This window comes from Pleurodeles waltl, chromosome 3_1 (assembly GCF_031143425.1).
Source record: "Pleurodeles waltl isolate 20211129_DDA chromosome 3_1, aPleWal1.hap1.20221129, whole genome shotgun sequence".
NCBI classification, from domain to species: Eukaryota; Metazoa; Chordata; class Amphibia; order Caudata; family Salamandridae; genus Pleurodeles; species Pleurodeles waltl.
The window spans coordinates 641,381,652-641,402,702 of NC_090440.1; the positions used below are offsets into that span (position 1 = coordinate 641,381,652).

The following is a 21,051-nucleotide window of genomic DNA, read 5'->3' on the forward strand; positions in this document are numbered from 1 at the left end:
ACATACACACACACAGTCAGACACGCACACCCACATTCAAACCTACACGTGCACACCCATACAGACATACCTACAGACATACACGCACTCATTCCCAAAACACGCACCACCCCCGCAAGCATACACGCACTCACACACCCCCTCTACATACACCCACGCACACCCCCATGCACGCACACAACACACAAACCCCCTCCCCCCCTTCCCTAACGGATGACTTACCTGTTCCGTCGATCCTCCGGGAGGGGATGGGAGCCATGGGGCACCTCCGCTGACACCACACCTCCAACAGAACACCGCTGCGCAGAATCACAGGATGTGATTCGCTGGGCGGTGTTCTGTTGGCGTGGAGGTGGAGCAACCTCCACTTCCTCGCCGTCCGTCACTATGGCTGTTGGTGGCTCTCCATCGGAAAAACGACGTAGAGCTCCCAACAGTCATAATACGCCGAGCGGAAAACCGCGGTCTTCAGCACGGCGGTCCCTCGGCGGTCTTGTGAAAAGACCGCTGAGGTAGTAATGACCCCCTATATCTCTTCTCTTGAGTTGTCAGTACAAATATCCAGATACATCTCTTGATATACAATGAGTTGGCTTTTTCATTTAGTGTCTCCACTCTCTTTTTATTATATAATTCATGTTCACACTGGGATAAATGTCACCACTTACATTGTTATTTCAGTACTCTAAATCAGGCCCTTAGTCGGCACCTTTAGTTTGCAAGAAAATAAATATTTGTGACCCATCTGCTACTCAACCTTAAGTGTTATGCAACAATTGAAAAGTATGTTTAATTGTCTTTCCTTTGACTTTTCTTGCTCATGATTACCACTTGAGCAATGCACCATAAATGGTTTACTTTTAATAGCACCCAACGTTGCTTTCCAAATCTTATTTACACATGTGCTACTTTTTTAATACATACTATTGCATCATTATTGCCACTTGGGTATTTTAGAATAAGACATTCTATAGAAATGTAGAATATGGGGTTGCCAGCTTCAAAATAATTGCTAAATTAACCTCAAAGGAACCCTATTTCTAGCTTGAACTACATACCTCTCACATTATTAGGCATATGCAGATACCCCACTCTTGATTATTGATTCTTACACCACCTCCTGGTTAGTGAGGGCTTCTTCTAGCCCTGCCTGTGGAAAGGATGGAGGTATATTTACTCACCTCACTAGGATGCAGGGAATATATTGTTTTTCAAATCCCGGCCTACTGTAGAACTTGGGAGCTGATTATCCTCCCTCTACTTGTTTTGCCCAAGTTTGAGTGGGTGTGCATTTCTCACCCCCATATTTCTGTAGACCAGGTATTATTTAAGGTAGGGAAACATACATTTCTTACGTTCCACATTGCTTAAGGGTGAATGGAGATTGCTCCAGCCCACATTGCCTCAATGCAGAGGGAATTCCTTTCCTCATCTGCATTACACAGTGGCTATGGGTATATTTCTCATTCCCTCAACAGTGCTTAAAAATAGTGAGTAGTGCATCCGGACACCTATTTCATTGCCCAAGTACAGGAAGTATATAATGTTGTGCAAGAACAGGGTTTTTTTATATTTTTGCCGACCAATGCCTTGCTCATGGGCAGGGGTGCATAGTCCCTTTTGCCTTGCCTGTTTATATATACACTTACGGGCTCTAAACACTTATTTTTTCCTCAACTCAATTGCCTTTTTGTAGAAATTGGGGCCACCCAATACCTAATCGACGGTGACTGGAATCTCACCTGGGATGCAGTGCTTGAAAGGACCAGCTCCTTAGATATAGGCATCAACCCAGATAGAGCTCCACTGGGTGACCTGCTTACAGATCATGAACTGGAAGATCACTGGAGGCTCGTCCATCTGACGGATAGGGAGTATACCTTCCTTTCAGTGGTGCATGACACCCAATCATGGCTGGATTACTTCCTCATCTCTCAAAGAGTGGTGGTTGACACTCAGGATGCTCGTATCATGGAAACTGTGCTCCCTGACCACGCTTTAGTCCTGATATCTGTGAATAAGGGTCTTACCTCTCCATGTCACAAACCATGGTGCCTATCCGTGCACAGCTATTGAACCCCCAGAGTAAATCCCAATTGAGGGAGCACATCTCCCGATGCTTCACAAACATGAAGGGCTCAGTGTCATCCCACAGGGTACTAGGGGGAGCAGTGAAAGCAACCATTGGAAGCGGTATTCAACTCTTTAAAATAAAGAGAAGGCTGCTTGCCTGAAAGAATTGGAGAGTGATGTTCCATCCCCTATCCATCTATGCACATCTAGTCCTGCCGTGTGACACCGCCTGGAACAAGCCTCTATGGCCTTCAATGAACTACACGCCAAAGGCTGAATGAGAGCTGCAGCGATTGAAAGACCGTCACTACGGACAAGGGGGAAAGGCAGGATGGCTCCTGTTGACTCAACTGCACAAACTGGAGGCTGCACTGGCTATTCCCATCATTCACTCCTCGAGCAGTGAGGTTCTCACCCATCCAATGGACATTGTTGACTAATTTGCAACATTTTATCAAGAGCTCTATACCCCGGAGTTGGTAGCTAATGCTCACCAGGTGGGGCCTTCCTAGAGTGTGTATGACTATATCACCTATAGGACTTAGGCCGGTCACTGTTGGATGACAAGATAAGTAAGACTGATATAGCATAGGATATTTCCAGGGTCCCATGTGGAGGATGGTTTCCCCGCATCATTTTATAAATGATTTGGGGAGGAGGCTTTTGACCTCCTACACACTGCCTTCCAGGAGGCAGGCCAAACAGGCTCCCTGTGCTCTATCTTCAACAGTGCAGTGATAGTGGTCCTCCCAAAACTGGAGAAAGATCCCCTCCTATGTGACAGCTAAAGACCCATATACTTTCCGTTCAGGGATGTCAAAATCCTTACTAGCATATTAGCAGCCCTTCTCAGCAAGATCATCCGTCTCTGATTCACAACACTCAGGTGTAATTCTTACCGGGATGCACCTATAGAAATCATCTCCATACTCTGTCCCACACCCTCAGGGTGTCAGAGACATACCAGATGAGTCTTTGCCCTTATTCTTTGATGCCAAAAACGTGTTTTATTGTATAGAATGGGGGTACCTTTTTGCGGCCTTACAAAAGTTTGGACTTGGAGACCAATTCATTGCAAAGGTTTGTTTGTTACATGATTTCCCCACTGCCCAGGTGACTTGTGGCAGCTTTTTGTCAGACCCTTTCATGATCCAGAGGGGCATGCGCTCTCACCACTTCTGTTCCTCCTGGCAATGGAACCTCTGGCAGCCCCCATCTGCCAATCACATCTTATCACCAGGATACCCCTTCAGGGAGGTGTCCACACGTTACCTGAATGCAGACGATATCCTGCTTACCCTGAAAGACTTGCGCCGCTCCATCCCAGCCTTGCTAGAGATCATTAATGATTTTGCAACCTTGTCCGGATATCAGGTGAATTGGGACAAGAGTGAGGCATTGCCCCTCTCAACCATCAGTGGCTATCCATCCTGACTCAAATATCTGGAGGTCCTCATTAATCATGGCCTAGATCGGATGGTGGCACATAACCTAGACCCCCCTCATCGCTCGCATGAAGCTGAACTTTTAGAAATAGTCGCAGTTAGGACTTTTCATGTGGGGCAGGGTGCAGGTGGTGAGGATGGTTACACTGCTGTGGTTCACGAATGTGCTGGGCATCCTTCCCTCCCGATGCCCGTAACAACGCTCCGACTTATAGATACAGTGATCAGTGCCTTCTTGTAGGGCTCTTCCCACCCCCATGTGGTGTCTGCTCAGCTCATGGCTCCTCGTTCGTACAGGGGTCTGGGACTCCCATTGGTGGAACTGTATGCCTAGGCCCTCAACCTCTCACAATTGGCGTACATGCTTCCTGAAACACCAGACCTGCCACAGTGGGTCCTCACTGAATGATTGTTGACTTCCAGCCAGCATGGCGATGACCACCTGTACAAGGACAACCCACCTCAGACCTGCGCCGCAAACCCAATGCTCCAAGCCATGCATGATGCCTGGCTAGGGCACACAGCATGCTTGATGTTCACCCCCGCCTCCATGTGCAGCCTCCTCTGGGGCAACAGCTGTTTGCGCATTGGTGGTGTGACCCCCAATTGGGAACATTGGCACATGGCACATATCCACAACCTTGACCATGTCCTGGACGATGGTGATCTTTAGCCATTTAGGCACCTGCGAGGGGAATTCGGCCTTCCACCTCAACAGGAGTGGAAACACCTACAACTGCAGCATTGAATATGGTGATTCATGGGAGCCCATCCATGGAACCTCCATGCCTCGCCCGTGCTGTCTCATCTCGGAACCGGGGGTCATTTCAGGGGTGTGATGTCTCTACAAAGTTTTTACCACCATCTTTTCTTCCAGCCTCTCCTCAACAATCTTTGCATCAAATAGTGATCCCATCTGCAGATAGAAATTGAAATGGAGGAACAGACAGGCATCCTGGAGGTTCTGGACAGGGGCACGTGGGAGTCCCACTTGAAATTCTGCCTCTTCAAGACACTTCACGACTGGTCCTCAGCGAAGTAGCACAGGGCAGACTTACTGCCCCATGCAAATTGTTGCTGATGCCTGAACACCCACTGCGACCTTGCACACATCCTATGCAAATGCCCTTCAATTCATCCCTTTTGGATGATGGTTGGGTCCTTCCTGGGGGCCTCCATGACACTTAGCATGTACCTTCAACATTCTCTAATTCTCCTACATGACATGTGGGATTTCCCAGATCTATCCCACCCACAATGCCACCTACTGCACACAGCCACTCCGACCACCAAAATTTGCATTCTTCACCACTGGCGATCCTCCACCCCTCCATCGCCGGAGGATTGGATGGTGGCAATGATCCAGAAGGCAGCCCATGAAACCATCATCCATGATTTGAAGGATCAATCTTCAGTATTCCTATAAACATGGGCACCCTTCCTTTGGTCCGACTCTTAGAACCTTCGAAACCTCGTACCAGTGTCCCCCTCCCCCTTCTAACACTACTTTTCCTGTAATCTCTCTCTTTTCTTTCACTTTTCTCCCCATCTCCTTTATTCTTTCCCTCCTCTACTGCTACACTTTCAGTGCGCTCCTCCCACCTCTTCCACCTTTCTTTTCTCTTTCCTATGCGTCCCCCCTCGCCTTCCTCTCTCCACCCTCCCTCCACCTTTGGAACCCACCCAATGCTTTACCAAATTCATGACCTGCTTCGTTCTCATCTCTGCCCCCTTCTATGGAATTGCACCCCATCCTTTCTTTGTCCTACTGCTGGCCCTTTGTCACCACACATCACACCCCGCCTTAGTCGCACTCTTACCCCTCCCCTATGCTACATGCCCCATTCCCTCCTAATGGTTGGCCCTGAGCTCTGTCCTTCTCAAGCGGGCCTATGAGTCCCCTATGCTCCGAAGCTGGGGCTTTTCATATTTCAAAATTTACACTTGAGGTTCCTTTTAGTATCATAAGCAGCAAGCAATGTGTGTTCCCCCCCCTCCCCATTTATTTCCTATTTTATTATTTTTTGTATTTACTGATTTACTTGTTTATTTATTTCTTACCTATTTGTTTCACTTAATTTCTCATATTATTTCTCACCCTCCTCTCTTTTCTCCACTCCCCATTGCAATCTGTACATTGTATTACATTACATTGTGTACTCCACCTTATACTGCATTGTAATCATGAGCCATTCTTATCTCCTTTCAATAAAACATTACAAGACAAGATCACTTGATAAAAACATCTTAGTGGATTGTTTTCCTTTATGCAAAATTCATGAGAGCTTGACACAACTGGGTAACGCCAAAGGTTTTTCCACATCAGATTTGAGGGCAGCTTACTACCATGTAGAATTAAGTGCTGGTTGAAAGTCATTGACTGCTCTTAATACACCTTTTGGGGCATATAGATTTTTGTGTCTACCATTTGGTTTGGCCTCGGCCGCACCTGTTTTTCAGAAGCTCATGTTTCAGCTCTTTGGGGAGTGTAAGCAAGTGTTAGCGTATAAGGATGATATCCTGGTATTTAGCAAGAATGAAAAGGAATATTTGAGAGTTTTAGATGAAATATTGGGCACTTTGTACATGGCTTCACGTTCAAAGAAGACAAGTGTTATTTTGTGGTGTTATAGTTGGAGTACTTAGGACATGTTCTATCTGAGGGAGGCATCAAGCCAACATGGTTGCTGTGATCAAGTAGAGTCCAGACCCTTCAAATGAAAACCTGTTAAAGTCATTTGTAGGTGTTTGCGAGTATTAATTCAGGTTCATAGAAAACTTTGCGTTCCAAACTTAACCACTAAGCAAACACTACGCTAAGGGGAAAAGTATGCATGGGGAACAGTGGAACAAAAGCATTTGAAGGACTGAAGTAACCTATCATGGAGACTCCTGTGCTTACTCCATTCAGGGATAATGTAATATCCAGTTTGACAGTAGATACTAGTGGTGTAGGACTGGGTTAAAGGAAACAAGTGTACATAAGATCCTGCTTCAAGGAGCTTATCTCTGGCAGAACAGAATTAAGGTACCATGGAAAGAAAAGCATTGGCATTTGTGTGGGCAACTAGGCGTTTTGGGCATACTTGTGGAGTAAAAAATTCTCCCTCATCACAGATCATAAATGTAGGAGGGTGGACTGGCTTGTAGTGAGTACCACGGGGTACTTGCACCTTGCACCAGGCCCAGTTATCCCTTATTAGTGTATAGGGTGTCTAGCAGCTTAGGCTGATAGATAATGGTAGCTTAGCAGAGCAGCTCAGGCTGAACTAGGAGACGTGTGAAGCTACTACAGTACCACTTAGTGTCATATGCACAATATCATAAGAAAACACCATACACAGTTATACTAAAAATAAAGGTACTTTATTTTTATGACAATATGCCAAAGTATCTTAGAGTGTACCCTCAGTGAGAGGATAGGAAATATACACAAGATATATATACACAATAGCAAAAATAGGCAGTATAGTCTTAGAAAACAGTGCAAACAATGTATAGTTACAATAGGATGCAATGGGGAAACATAGGGATAGGGGCAACACAAACCATATACTCCAGAAGTGGAATGCGAACCACGAATGGACCCCAAACCTATGTGACCTTGTAGAGGGTCGCTGGGACTATTGGAAAATAGTGAGAGTTAGAAAAATAACCCTCCCCAAGACCCTGAAAAGTGAGTGCAAAGTGCACTAAAGTTCCCCTAAGGACAAAATAGTCGTGTTAGAGGGAGAATGCAAGGAAAACACAAATCAGCAATGCAACAACGATGGATTCCTGTCTGAGGGTACCTGTGGAACAAGGGGACCAAGTCCAAAAGTCACAAGCAGCTCGTAGCTGGGCAGATGCCCAAGAAATGCCAGCGGTTGGTGCAAAGAAGCTCTTACTAGGCTGAAGAACTGTGAATACTGCAGGAACGACAAGGGCTAGAGACTTCCCCTTTGGAGGATGGATCCCCCACGCCTTGGAGAGTCGTGCAGAAGTGTTTTCCCGCCGAATGGACGCCAACAAGCCTTGCTACACGCAAATCGTGCGTTTGGCGTTTTTGGACGCTGCTGGGGCCCAGGAGGGACCAGAAGGTCGCAAATTGGACCTGCAGAGAGAGGGGACGTCGAGCAAGACAAAGAGCCCTCACTGAAGCAGGTAGCACCCGGAGAAGTGCCAGAAACAGGCACTACGAGGATGCGTGAAACGGTGCTCGCCGAAGTTGCACAAAGGAGTCCCACGTCGCCGGAGACCAACTTAGAAAGTCGTGCAATGCAGGTTAGAGTGCCGTGGACCCAGGCTTGGCTGTGCACACAGGATTTCCGCCGGAAGTGCACAGGGGCCGGAGAAGCTTGCAAAGTCGCGGTTCCCAGCAATGCAGCCCAGCGAGGTGAGGCAAGGACTTACCTCCACCAAACTTGGGCTGAAGAGTCACTGGACTGTGGGGGTCACTTGGACGGTGTCGCTGGATTCGAGGGACCTCGCTCGTCGTGCTGAGAGGAGACCCAAGGGACCGGAGATGCAGCTTTTTGGTGCCTGCGGTTGCAGGGGGAAGATTCCGTCGACCCACGGGAGATTTCTTCGGAGCTTCTGGTGCAGAGAGGAGGCAGACTACCCCCACAGCATGCACAAGCAGGAAAACAGTCGAGAAGGCGGCAGGATCAGCGTTACAGAGTTGCAGTAGTCGTCTTTGCTACTATGTTGCAGGTTTGCAGGCTTCCAGCGCGGTCAGCGGTCGATTCCTTATCAGAAGGTGAAGAGGGAGATGCAGAGGAACTCGGCTGAGCTCATGCATTCGTTATCTAAAGTTTCCCCAGAGACAGAGACCCTAAATAGCCAGAAAAGAGGGTTTGGCTACCTAGGAGAGAGGAAAGGCTACTAACACCTGAAGGAGCCTATCAGCAGGAGTCTCTGACGTCACCTGGTGGCACTGGCCACTCAGAGCAGTCCAGTGTGCCAGCAGCACCTCTGTTTCCAAGATGGCAGAGGTCTGGAGCACACTGGAGGAGCTCTGGACACCTCCCAGGGGAGGTGCAGGTCAGGGGAGTGGTCACTCCCCTTTCCTTTGTCCAGTTTCGCGCCAGAGCAGGGGCTAAGGGGTCCCTGAACCGGTGTAGACTGGCTTATGCAGAATTGGGCACATCTGTGCCCAACAAAGCATTTCCAGAGGCTGGGGGAGGCTACTCCTCCCCTGCCTTCACACCATTTTCCAAAGGGAGAGGGTGTCACACCCTCTCTCAGAGGAAGTTCTTTGTTCTGCCATCCTGGGCCAGGCCTGGCTGGACCCCAGGAGGGCAGCTGCCTGTCTGAGGGGTTGGCAGCAGCAGCAGCTGCAGAGAAACCCCAGGAAGGGCAGTCTGGCAGTACCAGGGTCTGTGCTACAGACCACTGGGATCATGGAATTGTACCAATAATGCCAGGATGGCATAGAGGGGGCAATTCCATGATCATAGACATGTTACATGGCCATATTCGGAGTTACCATGGTGAAGCTACATATAGGTAGTGACCTATATGTAGTGCACGCGTGTAATGGTGTCCCCGCACTCACAAAGTTCAGTGAATTGGCTCTGAACAATGTGGGGGCACCTTGGCTAGTGCCAGGGTGCCCTCACACTAAGTAACTTTGCACCTAACCTTTACCAGGTAAAGGTTAGACATATAGGTGACTTATAAGTTACTTACGTGCAGTGTAAAATGGCTGTGAAATAACGTGGACGTTATTTCACTCAGGCTGCAGTGGCAGGCCTGTGTAAGAATTGTCAGAGCTCCCTATGGGTGGCAAAAGAAATGCTGCAGCCCATAGGGATCTCCTGGAACCCCAATACCCTGGGTACCTCAGTACCATATACTAGGGAATTATAAGGGTGTTCCAGTAAGCCAATGTAAATTGGTAAAAATGGTCACTAGCCTGTCAGTGACAATTTGGAAAGAAATGAGAGAGCATAACCACTGAGGTTCTGATTAGCAGAGCCTCAGTGAGACAGTTAGTCACTACACAGGTAACACATTCAGGCACACTTATGAGCACTGGGGCCCTGGGTTACCAGGGTCCCAGTGACACATACAACTAAAACAACATATATACCGTGAAAAATGGGGGTAACATGCCAGGCAAGATGGTACTTTCCTACACAACCCCCCCCCAAACGAAGGACAATAAGACTAGCCATTACCTGATGAGTCTTCATTGTCTAAGTGGAAATATCTGGAGAGTCCATCTGCATTGGAGTGGCTACTCCCAGGTCTATGTTCCACTGTATAGTCCATTCCCTGTAGGGATATGGACCACCTCAACAATTTAGGATTTTCACCTTTCATTTGTTTTAGCCAAAGTAGAGGTTTGTGGTCTGTCTGAACAATGAAGTGAGTGCCAAACAGGTATGGCCTCAACTTCTTCAGAGCCCAGACCACAGCAAAGGCCTCCCTCTCAATGGCAGACCAACGCTTTTCTCTAGGGGTCAACCTTCTACTAATAAAAGCAACAGGTTGATCCTGGCCCTCAGAATTAAGTTGTGATAGGACTGCCCCTACTCCTAATTCAGATGCATCAGTTTGGACATAGAATTTTTTAGAGTAACAAGGGCTTTTCAGGACAGGTGCAGAGCACATGGCCTGCTTAAGCTCCTCAAAAGCTTTCTGACAGTTTGCTGTCCATAATACCTTTTTAGGCATTTTCTTGGATGTGAGGTCATTAAGAGGGGCTGCAATGGAGCCATAGTTCTTAATGAACCTCCTGTAATACCCAGTGAGGCCTAGGAAGGCTCTCACCTGAGTCTGAGTGGTAGGGGGAACCCAATCAATAATAGTTTGGATTTTCCCCTGAAGTGGTGCAATCTGTTCCCCACCAACAAGGTGTCCCAGATAAACCACCTTACCCTGCCCTATCTGGCACTTTGAAGCCTTGATAGTGAGGCCTGCCTTTTGCAGGGCCTCCAAAACTTTCCATAGGTGGACCAGGTGATCATCCCAGCTGGAGCTAAAGACAGCTATATCATCCAAATATGCTGCACTGAAAGCTTCCAGCCCTTGCAGGACTGTGTTCACCAACCTCTGAAAAGTGGCAGGTGCATTTTTCAAACCAAAAGGCATTACAGTAAACTGGTAATGTCCTCCAATGGTAGAAAATGCAGTCTTAGGTTTAGCATCTTCTGACATTTTGATCTGCCAATACCCTGCAGTCAAATCAAAAGTGCTTAGATACTTGGCAGATGCCAGTGTATCTATTAGCTCATCTGCCCTGGGTATAGGGTGAGCATCAGTTTTGGTTACCAAGTTGAGACCTCTATAGTCTACACAAAACCTCATTTCCCTCTTTCCATCTTTAGAATTTGGTTTTGGTACCAGTACCACAGGAGAAGCCCATGGACTGTCAGAGTGCTCAACCACTCCTAGTTCCAACATCTTCTGAACTTCTTGCTTTATGCAGTCCCTGACATGGTCAGGCTGCCTATAGATCTTACTTTTGACAGGTAAACTGTCTCCAGTATCTATAGTGTGCTCACACCAAGAAGTGGTGCCTGGCACAATGGAGAAGAGTTCAGAAAATTGTCCTAGGAGATTTATGCAATTATCTTTCTGCTCAGCAGTAAGACAATCAGCCAAAACTACACCTTCCACAAGAGCATCTTGTTCTGTGGAAGAGAAGAGATCAGGTAGAGGATCACTGTCTTCTTCCTGTCCCTCATCTGTTGCCATGAGCAGGGTGAGATCAGCCCTGTCATAGTAGGGTTTCAGGCGGTTGACATGGAGCACCCTAAGGGGACTCCTGGCAGTGCCTAAGTCAACCAAGTAGGTGACTTCACCCTTCTTTTCAACAATTGTGTGGGGTCCACTCCATTTATCTTGGAGTGCTCTTGGGGCCACAGGCTCCAAGACCCACACTTTCTGCCCTGGTTGGTACTGAACCAAAACAGCCTTCTGATCATGCCATTGCTTCTGGAGCTCTTGGCTGGCCTGAAGGTTTTTACTGGCCTTTTTCATGTACTCAGCCATCCTTGATCTGAGGCCAAGTACATAATCCACAATATCCTGCTTAGGAGTTTTTAAAGGTTGTTCCCAACCCTCCTTTACAAGTGTGAGTGGACCCCTAACAGGGTGTCCAAAAAGAAGTTCAAAGGGGCTGAAGCCCACTCCTTTCTGGGGTACCTCCCTGTAGGCAAAAAGGAGGCATGGTAGAAGGATATCCCATCTCCTGCGGAGTTTTTCAGGGAGTCCCATAATCATGCCTTTGAGAGTTTTATTAAATCTCTCCACCAGTCCATTTGTTTGTGGATGATAGGGTGTTGTGAACTTGTAAGTTACACCACACTCCTTCCACATGGCCTTTAAGTATGCAGACATGAAATTGCTTCCCCTGTCTGATACTACTTCCTTTGGGAAGCCCACCCTGGAAAATATTCCCAGGAGGGCCTTTGCCACTGCAGGAGCTGTAGTGGTCCTTAAAGGAATAGCTTCAGGATATCTTGTGGCATGGTCCACTACCACCAAGATAAACCTATTGCCTGAAGCAGTAGGAGGGTCAAGGGGGCCAACTATGTCAACCCCTACCCTTTCAAAGGGAACCCCAACCACAGGCAGTGGGATAAGGGGTGCCTTTGGAGTGCCACCTGTCTTGCCACTGGCTTGACAGGTTTCACAGGACTTACAAAATTCTTTTGTGTCCTCAGACATCCTAGGCCAATGAAACAGTGGTACCAATCTGTCCCAAGTTTTCATTTGACCCAGGTGCCCAGCTAAGGGAATGTCATGTGCCAGTGTTAGGAGGAACTTTCTGTACTCCTGAGGGATCACTAATCTCCTGGCAGCTCCAGGTTTAGGATCCCTATGCTCAGTGTACAAGAGGTTGTCCTCCCAGTAAACTCTGTGTGAGTCACTGACATCCCCATTAGCCTGTTTGACAGCTTGCTGTCTGAGACCCTCTAATGTGGGACAGGTTTGCTGTGCCACACTCAGCTCCTCTCTGGCAGGCCCCCCTTCACCCAAAAGCTCAGCAGTGTCTGCTTCCAGCTCCTCTGGTGTAGGTTCTGCACAGGGAGGGAATTCTTCTTCCTCAGAAGTAGAATCCACTGTAGAGGGAGGGATAGTAGGAAGTGGTTTGCTTCTACTAGCCCTAGCTTTAGGGAGCACTTGGTCCATTCTTCCAGGATCCAAGCTTCCCTGTCCTTTTTGCTTTTTGGCCTGAGCCCTTGTCAAAGCAAAAATATGCCCTGGGATGCCCAGCATTGCTGCATGGGCCTCCAACTCCACATCTGACCAAGCTTATGTCTCCAAATCATTCCCTAATAGACAGTCTACAGGTAAATCTGAAGCTACCACAACTTTCTTTGGACCAGATACCCCCCCCCAGTTGAGATTTACAACAGCCATGGGGTGGCTTTGTGTTATGTTGTGAGCATCGGTTACTTGGTACTGGTGTCCAAGTATGTGTTGTTCAGGGTGCACCAGTTTCTCAATCACCATTGTGACACTGGCACCTGTGTCCCTGTAGGCCTGGACCTCAACACCATTTATTAGGGTTAGTTGCTTGTACTTCTCCAAGTTATGGGGGCAAGCAACCAAAGTGGCTAAGTCAATAGCCCCTTCAGAGACTAAAGTAGCCTCTGTGGTCTCCCTAATTAGACCAACCCCAACTAAATTACCAAAAGTGAGCCCAGCTACTCCCTTGGATTGGCTATTAGTAGGTTTGCTCCCACCACCACTGCTATTAGTAGGGACACTAGGTGTAGCAGTAGGGGTTGTAGTGGTAGGAGCTGTGGTGCCTTTCTTTGGACAACTGGGATCTGTTGTCCAATGGCCTTTTATCTTACATAAATAGCACCATGGTTTCTTTTCCTTGTTCTGATTAAAGGAGGATTTGGGCCCACCACCCCCACCAGAGTGTTTTTGTGGGCCTGATGAAGACTCATTTTTAGATTTGTCCCCACCCTTGTCAGAAGACTTACCATCCTTCTTTTTGTTGCCATCTTTGTCACCCCCTGTATGAACTTTTCTGTTCACTCTTGTTCTGACCCATTTGTCTGCCTTCTTTCCCAATTCTTGGGGAGAGGTCAGATCAGAGTCCACCAAGTACTGGTGCAACAAATCAGACACACAATTATTAAGAATATGCTCTCTCAGGATCAAGTTATACAGGCTGTCATAATCAGTAACTTTACTGCCATGTAACCACCCCTCCAAGGCCTTCACTGCCTGGTCAATGAAATCAACCCAGTCTTGTGAAGACTCCTTTTTGGTATCTCTGAACTTTATCCTGTACTGTTCAGTGGTTAAGCCATAACCATCCAGGAGTGCATTCTTAAGAACTTGGAAATTGTTAGCATCATTTTCTTTTACAGTAAGGAGCCTATCCCTACCTTTTCCAGTAAATGATAGCCATAGGATAGCAGCCCACTGCTTTTGAGGGACATCCTGTACAGCACAGGCCCTCTCAAGTGCAGCAAACCACTTGTTAATGTCATCCCCCTCCTTGTAAGGGGGAACTATCTTATGCAGATTCCTGGAATCATGCTCTTTTGCAGGATGACTATGGGGAATACTGCTGCTGCCACCATGGGTATCTAAACCCATCTTCTGTCTTTCCCTCTCTATTTCTAAAGACTGTCTATCCAAATCCAGCTGTTGCTTCTTGAGCTTCAGTCTGGTTTGCTCCACTCTCAATCTATTGAGCTCCCTTTCCAACAATCTGTCATCAGGGTGGGTGGGAGGGACATTTCTAGATACAGAGGTATGATGGGAATGAACAGAAGGAGACCTGTCCCTTACAGAGGGCACCCTAACAGCTTGGCTACCAGTATAATGTGAGAGCACATCATCAGTATGATGTGATTCAACCTCTGTACCAACTATGCTAGACTGTCTAGTAATGGGCAGGCTGAGAAGTTTCTTTCCTGAACCTTTTCCTGGGGGAGTCCCTGGATCAGATTGAGAACCATTAGCTACTTTTTCTACAGATTGGGCACTTATGGCCTTATCCTGTACTCTAAGCATATTAATTAACAGTTCTAAGGAAGGATTCTTCCCTACACTCAAACCTCTCTCTATGCAGAGACTCCTTGCTCCTTTCCAGCTAAGGTGATCATATGCAAGTTTGGACAGTTCAACTTTTTGGCCTGTGCCAGACATTTTTAGAGAGAGTTAAAGTGATAGACAAAGAGAAAAAAGTTTTCAGAACTTTTTGGAAAGACAGAAAAAACTTTTTAAACTTTTAAGAACTTTTTGTAAGTTTAGAAGTACTTTTCAGCACTTAGAAAAGAGTGAAAAGAGGAAATGCAAAACTTTTTGGCTATGTGTATATACACTGACCTTGTTTTGTATATTTTTCTCTTATGAAAAGTACAATGACAAGAGTGGTAAGTAGTCTCAAGCACTTATCCCACCACTGCACAACCAATGTAGGAGGCTGGACTGGCTTGTAGTGAGTACCACGGGGTACTTGCACCTTGCACCAGGCCCAGTTATCCCTTATTAGTGTATAGGGTGTCTAGCAGCTTAGGCTGATAGATAATGGTAGCTTAGCAGAGCAGCTCAGGCTGAACTAGGAGACGTGTGAAGCTACTACAGTACCACTTAGTGTCATATGCACAATATCATAAGAAAACACCATACACAGTTATACTAAAAATAAAGGTACTTTATTTTTATGACAATATGCCAAAGTATCTTAGAGTGTACCCTCAGTGAGAGGATAGGAAATATACACAAGATATATATACACAATAGCAAAAATAGGCAGTATAGTCTTAGAAAACAGTGCAAACAATGTATAGTTACAATAGGATGCAATGGGGAAACATAGGGATAGGGGCAACACAAACCATATACTCCAGAAGTGGAATGCGAACCACGAATGGACCCCAAACCTATGTGACCTTGTAGAGGGTCGCTGGGACTATTGGAAAATAGTGAGAGTTAGAAAAATAACCCTCCCCAAGACCCTGAAAAGTGAGTGCAAAGTGCACTAAAGTTCCCCTAAGGACAAAATAGTCGTGTTAGAGGGAGAATGCAAGGAAAACACAAATCAGCAATGCAACAACGATGGATTCCTGTCTGAGGGTACCTGTGGAACAAGGGGACCAAGTCCAAAAGTCACAAGCAGCTCGTAGCTGGGCAGATGCCCAAGAAATGCCAGCGGTTGGTGCAAAGAAGCTCTTACTAGGCTGAAGAACTGTGAATACTGCAGGAACGACAAGGGCTAGAGACTTCCCCTTTGGAGGATGGATCCCCCACGCCTTGGAGAGTCGTGCAGAAGTGTTTTCCCGCCGAATGGACGCCAACAAGCCTTGCTACACGCAAATCGTGCGTTTGGCGTTTTTGGACGCTGCTGGGGCCCAGGAGGGACCAGAAGGTCGCAAATTGGACCTGCAGAGAGAGGGGACGTCGAGCAAGACAAAGAGCCCTCACTGAAGCAGGTAGCACCCGGAGAAGTGCCAGAAACAGGCACTACGAGGATGCGTGAAACGGTGCTCGCCGAAGTTGCACAAAGGAGTCCCACGTCGCCGGAGACCAACTTAGAAAGTCGTGCAATGCAGGTTAGAGTGCCGTGGACCCAGGCTTGGCTGTGCACACAGGATTTCCGCCGGAAGTGCACAGGGGCCGGAGAAGCTTGCAAAGTCGCGGTTCCCAGCAATGCAGCCCAGCGAGGTGAGGCAAGGACTTACCTCCACCAAACTTGGGCTGAAGAGTCACTGGACTGTGGGGGTCACTTGGACGGTGTCGCTGGATTCGAGGGACCTCGCTCGTCGTGCTGAGAGGAGACCCAAGGGACCGGAGATGCAGCTTTTTGGTGCCTGCGGTTGCAGGGGGAAGATTCCGTCGACCCACGGGAGATTTCTTCGGAGCTTCTGGTGCAGAGAGGAGGCAGACTACCCCCACAGCATGCACAAGCAGGAAAACAGTCGAGAAGGCGGCAGGATCAGCGTTACAGAGTTGCAGTAGTCGTCTTTGCTACTATGTTGCAGGTTTGCAGGCTTCCAGCGCGGTCAGCGGTCGATTCCTTATCAGAAGGTGAAGAGGGAGATGCAGAGGAACTCGGCTGAGCTCATGCATTCGTTATCTAAAGTTTCCCCAGAGACAGAGACCCTAAATAGCCAGAAAAGAGGGTTTGGCTACCTAGGAGAGAGGAAAGGCTACTAACACCTGAAGGAGCCTATCAGCAGGAGTCTCTGACGTCACCTGGTGGCACTGGCCACTCAGAGCAGTCCAGTGTGCCAGCAGCACCTCTGTTTCCAAGATGGCAGAGGTCTGGAGCACACTGGAGGAGCTCTGGACACCTCCCAGGGGAGGTGCAGGTCAGGGGAGTGGTCACTCCCCTTTCCTTTGTCCAGTTTCGCGCCAGAGCAGGGGCTAAGGGGTCCCTGAACCGGTGTAGACTGGCTTATGCAAAATTGGGCACATCTGTGCCCAACAAAGCATTTCCAGAGGCTGGGGGAGGCTACTCCTCCCCTGCCTTCACACCATTTTCCAAAGGGAGAGGGTGTCACACCCTCTCTCAGAGGAAGTTCTTTGTTCTGCCATCCTGGGCCAGGCCTGGCTGGACCCCAGGAGGGCAGCTGCCTGTCTGAGGGGTTGGCAGCAGCAGCAGCTGCAGAGAAACCCCAGGAAGGGCAGTCTGGCAGTACCAGGGTCTGTGCTACAGACCACTGGGATCATGGAATTGTACCAATAATGCCAGGATGGCATAGAGGGGGCAATTCCATGATCATAGACATGTTACATGGCCATATTCGGAGTTACCATGGTGAAGCTACATATAGGTAGTGACCTATATGTAGTGCACGCGTGTAATGGTGTCCCCGCACTCACAAAGTTCAGTGAATTGGCTCTGAACAATGTGGGGGCACCTTGGCTAGTGCCAGGGTGCCCTCACACTAAGTAACTTTGCACCTAACCTTTACCAGGTAAAGGTTAGACATATAGGTGACTTATAAGTTACTTACGTGCAGTGTAAAATGGCTGTGAAATAACGTGGACGTTATTTCACTCAGGCTGCAGTGGCAGGCCTGTGTAAGAATTGTCAGAGCTCCCTATGGGTGGCAAAAGAAATGCTGCAGCCCATAGGGATCTCCTGGAACCCCAATACCCTGGGTACCTCAGTACCATATACTAGGGAATTATAAGGGTGTTCCAGTAAGCCAATGTAAATTGGTAAAAATGGTCACTAGCCTGTCAGTGACAATTTGGAAAGAAATGAGAGAGCATAACCACTGAGGTTCTGATTAGCAGAGCCTCAGTGAGACAGTTAGTCACTACACAGGTAACACATTCAGGCACACTTATGAGCACTGGGGCCCTGGGTTACCAGGGTCCCAGTGACACATACAACTAAAACAACATATATACAGTGAAAAATGGGGGTAACATGCCAGGCAAGATGGTACTTTCCTACAATAAACGCTTAGTAATACCTGCTGAGAACAATTTCAACAAAGCTAGACCCATATTGGTTAGATTGCTTGCTAGGATGTATAAATTCAATTTTGACGTCAAACACATTTCAGGAGCAAAATAAATCAAGGGCAAACTTCTTGTCCAGATGCCCTATCAACTACAGTGAGGGAATGTCAGGAGATGAAGAGGTGGCGTGTGTGGTTGGCAAAGTGGACAGGAATGTAGCTACTGGTGAAGTAGTGTTGTTCCGAGAACGGGAAGAATGCAGCAAGCATAACAACTGCCAAATCATGTTGAAAAAATGCATTATTAATGTTTGGCCTCAGGAAAGGAATGTAAGTGACATTTTTAAGCCTTATACTAAGATCAAGGAGGAGTTGTCCATACAGGGTGAATTTGTACGGCATGGCAGTCTTTTGAGTCCTCTAAGTAACCTTACACTAAGGTTGGTAGAATTGGTACATCAGGGCCACGTAGGAATGACTGGCTCCACGATAAGGGTAAGCAGCTTTTATAGGTGTCCCAGTATGAATAACGAAATAGAGATGATAGTCGGAAATTGTAGTGATTGTAGTCAGGCTGATAAATCATTATGGGCTTATAAACCTTGGTTGTGCCCAGTAAAATTTCTCAGTGGGCCATGGGAGGAGCTGGTCTTGGACTTTGTGGGACCAATGTACAAATTACTTGCCAATTTGAGATACACATTAGTAGTCGTGGACTACTTTACTAAGTGGGTAGAATACAAGTTCATGAGGGAACCCAATACCACACCTATTATTAAGCTCCTCTCTGCTCTTTTCAGGAAAGAAGGTTTTCCCCAAACATTAGTTACCGAAAATGGGGTACAATTCAAGTCTGATGCATTGCAAACTTTTGTCAGTTGTCATGGTATTAAACATCTTTCTGTTGCTCTTTTTGGCCCACAAGGGAATGGAATGATGGAGAAAGGGTCAACAGAATGTTGAAAGAACATTCAAGTAGCTTTTGCTAGTAGAGAAGATGTAATGAAGTCTGTACTAGAGAGGTTGTGGAGGTACTGTAACACGCATCATCCCAACAGAGGAGTCTCCCCTTTTGTTTTATTGAGAGGCACTCATTCTTCATGTGGCTTATCTCCAGTCTGGGTTCTCATCAAGATCAAGGATAGTGAAAGGATATCAGGTAGGGAAGCAGTGTGTTTTAGAATAGAAGAAGGTCAAAATAGGACAAAATTCACATGTGGTGTTTAATAAAGTTAAGGACATATCGTTTCAGGTTGGAGATGTCGTGAAAATTAAGAGGCCACATGGACAGAAAAAGAATGACTCTAAATCTTCACAGCCACACATGTGGTTAAGGTTTCCAATCATGCTATCTTGGTAGAAAATGGAGAGTGGTGGAGCAAAAGAAATACTACCCTAGTCAAGAAGAGGGAAGTGATAGCAGGGACTCTCAAAGGAGTGTATTGAGGCACTCAAGATGACCTCTAATGAGTGTGGTGAATGATCGCTTGATGGTGAGTGTGGGAGGGTTGAATCGATTGTGAGGCATGGATCAAATTCAGTTTTGGAAATCATAAGCAGTTGGGATTCCATTGTTATACAATGTGAAGTGTTGAATCCTTTGGTTGGGGTGAAAGTGCCATTGGGGGAGTCTTCCAATGTCTGTCATGGTAAAGCATCTGGGTCTATGGAATTCTTGGTCCACACCAGAAAGGAAGGCAGAAGGATTATTAATCCCCCCAGATATTTGCAAGATTACATTTTAGAGTGATGTGTATGTTGATGTGGATATTCATCGACTCTGTTATAGTCATGTTCGTTCATATGGTGTGATCATTGACTGTGGTATAGTCATTCTCTTCAGTATTCATATTGTGGCTGAAGTTGTATTCTTCATTTTCTTGATTTGTTATTGTATTCTTCTTTGTTCGTTTTCTTGCTCTTTTATTTTCTGTTTCCCTAGGTTTTCTTCAGAGGGAAGATGGTGTTATGTCAGCAGGTTCTGTCTAGAACCATTTGTATATCATTGGAACCACATTAGGTCACCCGGGGTTTAACTCACGCTGGCGAGGTGAGGAGATGGAGAGCTGGTTGGACCTTGGGGGTGTCTTTGTGTTGTTTTGAAGACACTAAATAAATATATTCTGAAGAGACACAATTATCCTATTTGCTCCTATTACAGAATACCACTACATTCAACTTGTAAATAGGGCCCATATATTTTGAAGTACGACTTTGAGGGACAGTACTTCCTTGACAAATGACTCGGTCATATTCAGATTACAGATTTCTGGTGTCTGGAACAGATTTGTGAAGAACATGTGAACCACGTCACAGCAGTAGTGCACTCTGCCTTTTCATAAGCTGTACTGTACCTGAGAGTGACAGTCGGCAAATACTTCGCTGGTGATGATTTTGCACTTCTTAAGGGCCCAAAACTTCCTCTGAGGGTTTTTGATGCATGGATCCAGAATTGTTGATGGAAATGGACAATTTGTTGATGCTTTCCAACTGTCCCCAAATTCCCGCACGTCCCCAACCTCGGCTTGGCTTCTGGTTTTGAAGTCGTTGTTTCCATTACCATCAAAGTTTCCACAAAGACCACAGGTTTTCCCCTGCAAGAAGGAGACAAAAAATAGAACATGTTTCAGAAACAAACCGAGACACTTTCCCATGTAAAGAGTTAAACTAATATTTTGGGTTACTGCTTGTTTTTACACCTACGCTTAATATAATTTGTGTAGGGTTTGCGCTATTATTTGCCCACTAGCATAGAGCGAGCTCTAGAGGGAGCTCTAAGAGTTGGAGAAAACAAAGCAATACAGGTAAAAAAGGGTTAATTTATTTTATTGCACATTTCTCAAGCTTGAGGTTTTACGAAGGACTAAGATTATGCTCTTTTGTGGGAACTATCTCGCATTCGACATAAACTCATGAAGTATGTTCTCCTGATAGCAATTCCAAATTTAGCAGATGTGCGGCAAGGGTGACGGGGTCACTAGTGTACGAAGTGGCATAACAAAATGTTTAAGGCCCCCTGCACGATACAGTAGAGGGCCGCCCTCCCATCCTAATGCGTTACGTATTACCCAACTTTCGCCTTCTTGAGTTCTCAGAGAGTCAAGCAATGCCACAAATTACAACGGTTCACATACTTTACATTTAGATTACCGAGC

General features: G+C 46.8%; 1 protein-coding gene across 1 annotated transcript in view; it reads right to left on the reverse strand.

The window, feature by feature from the left end:
- Positions 1 to 21,051, reverse strand: part of LOC138284407 (mucin-2-like) — a 1,933,778-nt gene that overhangs the window by 1,036,087 nt on the left and 876,640 nt on the right. The window contains exon 24 of the mRNA XM_069223144.1: positions 20,251 to 20,490. Coding sequence (XP_069079245.1) covers positions 20,251 to 20,490 — 240 coding nt within the window. The remainder of the gene's footprint in view (positions 1 to 20,250; positions 20,491 to 21,051) is intronic.